The following is a 3369-nucleotide window of genomic DNA, read 5'->3' as shown; positions in this document are numbered from 1 at the left end:
AAAAAACAACCTAAAATTATAATTGGATACACTCCTAATATTTTTTGCTACACCCCCCACCCCCACCCACTCATCCCGCCTCCTGTAATTTGGTAAATAATTCAATGTCTTATAATTTAGAAAAGCAGGTTAATAGTGCAGCCATTTTGTTGACATTTTGCTATCAGCTGAGAGTGGAATAAAATAAAAGCTTCTATAAAATATGATGAGTTGACATGCGATGGAATAAAATGAGATCTGATGAGTGATCTGAGAGAAGAGAATAAAGTCTCTCAGACAAACATATAAATGATCAACAGATAAATGATCACACAGACAGATAAATACATGATCAGTCAAACAGATAAATAAATTATCAGACAAACAAATAAAACATATAGGATCAGATAAACAGACAAATGATCAGACAGATAAATGATCAAACAAACAGATAAATAAACGATCAGAAAAACAGATAAATAAACGATCAGATAAATAAATGATCAGACAAAGAGACAAATGATCAGACAAACAGACAAATGGTCCCACAAACAGATAAATAAACAATCAGACAAAGAGGTAAATAAATGATCAGATAAATAAATGATCAGACAACGTTCCCACAAACAAGTCTCACTTCTTGTTGCTCTTGAGGTCGGTCTCCCAGTCCTCCGGCAGTTTGACGATCTCGTTGTGTATAAGTCCCCTCAACAACATGAGACACTTCACATCCAGCTCCAGCTGTTCTAGCCGTTCTTTCTCCGACAGGACCGGCAGTTTCTGGGAGATTCTGCGGAGTCGGGGAAATGGAAATGGTACAGGTTTTTAGTTTTTAGTAAGTTTTACGGCACTCGCAACACAATACAGTCATATAAGTGCCGAAGATTAGAGGTATTATGACCCTGAGACAGGAAACGTGGCCAACCCCACTGACGCTGCAAGAGAAGCTATACGGGCCGACAGATGAACTGAGCAGGATGGCCCAATATATGACAGATATCAGACTTCAAGTGGGATGCGATCGAGAAGAAGAAGAGGTGTTACAAGAGAGTAACAAACACAAAAAAGAAGCAGGGTAGATGAAGACAATAGATGTTTGAGAGGAAAGAAGAAGCAAACCACACCTGAGCACCCGTCAACCACCCACAATGGTATAGGTGTAAGCCCCTATCAACAGTATTAGGTCATAAGAGGCGGTATGACCTCCGAGTGTAACGTCCATCTCCGAAAGGACCGAGTTAAATGGGAATTTCATGTAAAGGTCCTTTCCCAAGGACACAACGTCGGACCGAGCTGAGCCTGAAAACCCTAAACCCGCATCTGAGAGTGAGATTTTGCTTGTTTTTAGTACTAGTTTTGCAGCACTATCAACACAATTAGGTCATATAACTATAAGTGTATAATGTAGGGAAAAAAAAAGTTAGTAAAACCAAGAATGGAAGGGAGTAGAGAAATTGTAATTTTTAAAAAATTCAAAACTTTGGGCTTTGTAGGTCTACATCTAAAAAGTTGGCGGTCAACGATAAATTGTGTACAAAGGGCAATAGGTCAATTTTTTCTCAACCTAACGAATGAGGTCTGAGAGAAATACAGTGGCACAACTATCCGTGGATGTATTTGACATTCCTCCATTCCTCAAATACTACACAAGACACTTCCAAGGTAAGTTAGACACCGTCTGTTGTACAACTCCCTCTCAGCCCAGGTTGGCACTGACAGGCACAGTCAGAAGCCCGCCTCCTAAATAATCTACACGGTGTTGATGGGGGCTTAAAAACACCTACAATTTTACAAAATAATTGAAAAAATTTATTAAAGTAATGAAAATTTGCCCTACAACATCCATTGTGAACTGGCCACCAGAGGTCTACATTACACATTACACACAGCATACTAGGCAGCTGCACAGTGATAACTCATTGGATCCCTTTCACTCACACACGACTGTGCAAGCGGCGAGTGATCATCACATTCAGGAAACCCTTAAGGTCATCCCATCAAGTGTTGGATGAAGGGAAATAACTCATTGTTATACAGTAGGGCCTATCAACCACTTTGTACAGCCTTGCATGCATGTAACGAAATAAGTGAGACGCTGAAATCTTTCCGTTATGTACACATTTCACTAGATATATATTTAAAATACAAAGAATATGCATGCATAAGAAAAAATCCAGGATCTGAAAATCAGTTCACTATGTGCATGTTTTGCTATGTGCCTGCTCGACTGTATTGCGTCTTTCATCTAGTCACGGCAGAATCATTTCCCTTGACATTGGAAAATCCTGTTTTACCACCAGCCCCACTATATCGCCAACTTCATGCTCGTTACATGGTCAGCAGTACACTATATCAGGGTTAGACCTTAGTTTGGTCTAACCAGCCTGTCGAAAGTTTTAGTTTCAGTTAGAGTTTTACAGCATTTGCAACACAAATAGGTCTTTTAAGTGCCTAAGATTAGATAGAGGTGTTACTAGAGAGTGACATGGAAAGAAGAAAGGAGGAGAGACTTATAAGACAAGCACATGGGACGCTGAAATATTTTTGTTATATATAGGAATTTCATCATGTAAATGTTTAAAATACAAGGGATAAACATGTATAAAAGAAAACATTATTTGACGGTTTGTTTGTTTTAGTAGGGGTTTTTCGGCGTTCGCAACTGCATAAGGTCAAATGAGCGCCAAGGGGTCGATGTCAACTGAGATTGAAGTCCTTACAAGGAATCAGACTTACTCTGCTCACCTCTCTAGCTTCAACAGCACAAAGTCTGCTTCAACTATCAAGGCACCCCCAAAATAGCGGGTCACAAGAGTGTGACAAACATACAAAAGAAGTAGAGGAAAAATGATGATAGTAAGGATGAGGAAAGAAAAAACAGCAGTTCCCTGTTGCAATTCCGGTACAGTTATGAGCATGACTTGATGAATCAGCCCATTTACAATTAAAATTCTACTGTGCTACAGAACATGATAATGTGGTGACCCTTTGGGAATGGCCTAAAGACACTTCAGTCAGTAGCACTGCCCTGGGGGTGTGAAAATCGGTTCACTATGAGTACGTTTCGCTACGTGCCTGCTCGACTGTACTACGTTTTCATCTAGTCCTGGCAGAAACATTTCCCTTGACATTGGAAAATCCTGTTTTACCACCAGCCCCACTATATCGCCAACTTCATGCTCGTCACAAGGTCAGCAGTACAATATAACAGGATTAGACCTTAGTTTGGTCTAACCAGCCTGTCTAAAGTTTCAGTTTCAGTAAAAGTTTGATGGCGTTTGCACTACAAATAGGTCATACGAAGTGGCTAGCTGTACTTAGATCAAGGTTTGGCCCTATCGACCCAAACCTGTTAAGTACACAGGTCTCATTAGATCTACATCTAGTAAT

The 3369-nt window shown here is 40.0% G+C and overlaps 1 protein-coding gene across 1 annotated transcript in view; it reads right to left on the bottom strand.

The window, feature by feature from the left end:
* Positions 1-3369, bottom strand: part of LOC101848258 (inositol 1,4,5-trisphosphate receptor type 3) — a gene marked incomplete at both ends in the record, with an annotated part of 112704 nt that overhangs the window by 45573 nt on the left and 63762 nt on the right. The window contains 1 exon segment of the mRNA XM_035973446.1: positions 617-769. Within this exon segment, the coding sequence (XP_035829339.1) occupies positions 617-769 (153 nt within the window).

Source organism: Aplysia californica, unplaced genomic scaffold (genome assembly GCF_000002075.1).
Source record: "Aplysia californica isolate F4 #8 unplaced genomic scaffold, AplCal3.0 scaffold01239, whole genome shotgun sequence".
Taxonomy (NCBI): Eukaryota; Metazoa; Mollusca; class Gastropoda; order Aplysiida; family Aplysiidae; genus Aplysia; species Aplysia californica.
Note: the sequence above shows the minus strand (reverse complement) of the source record. Positions and strands in the feature narration are given on the sequence as shown.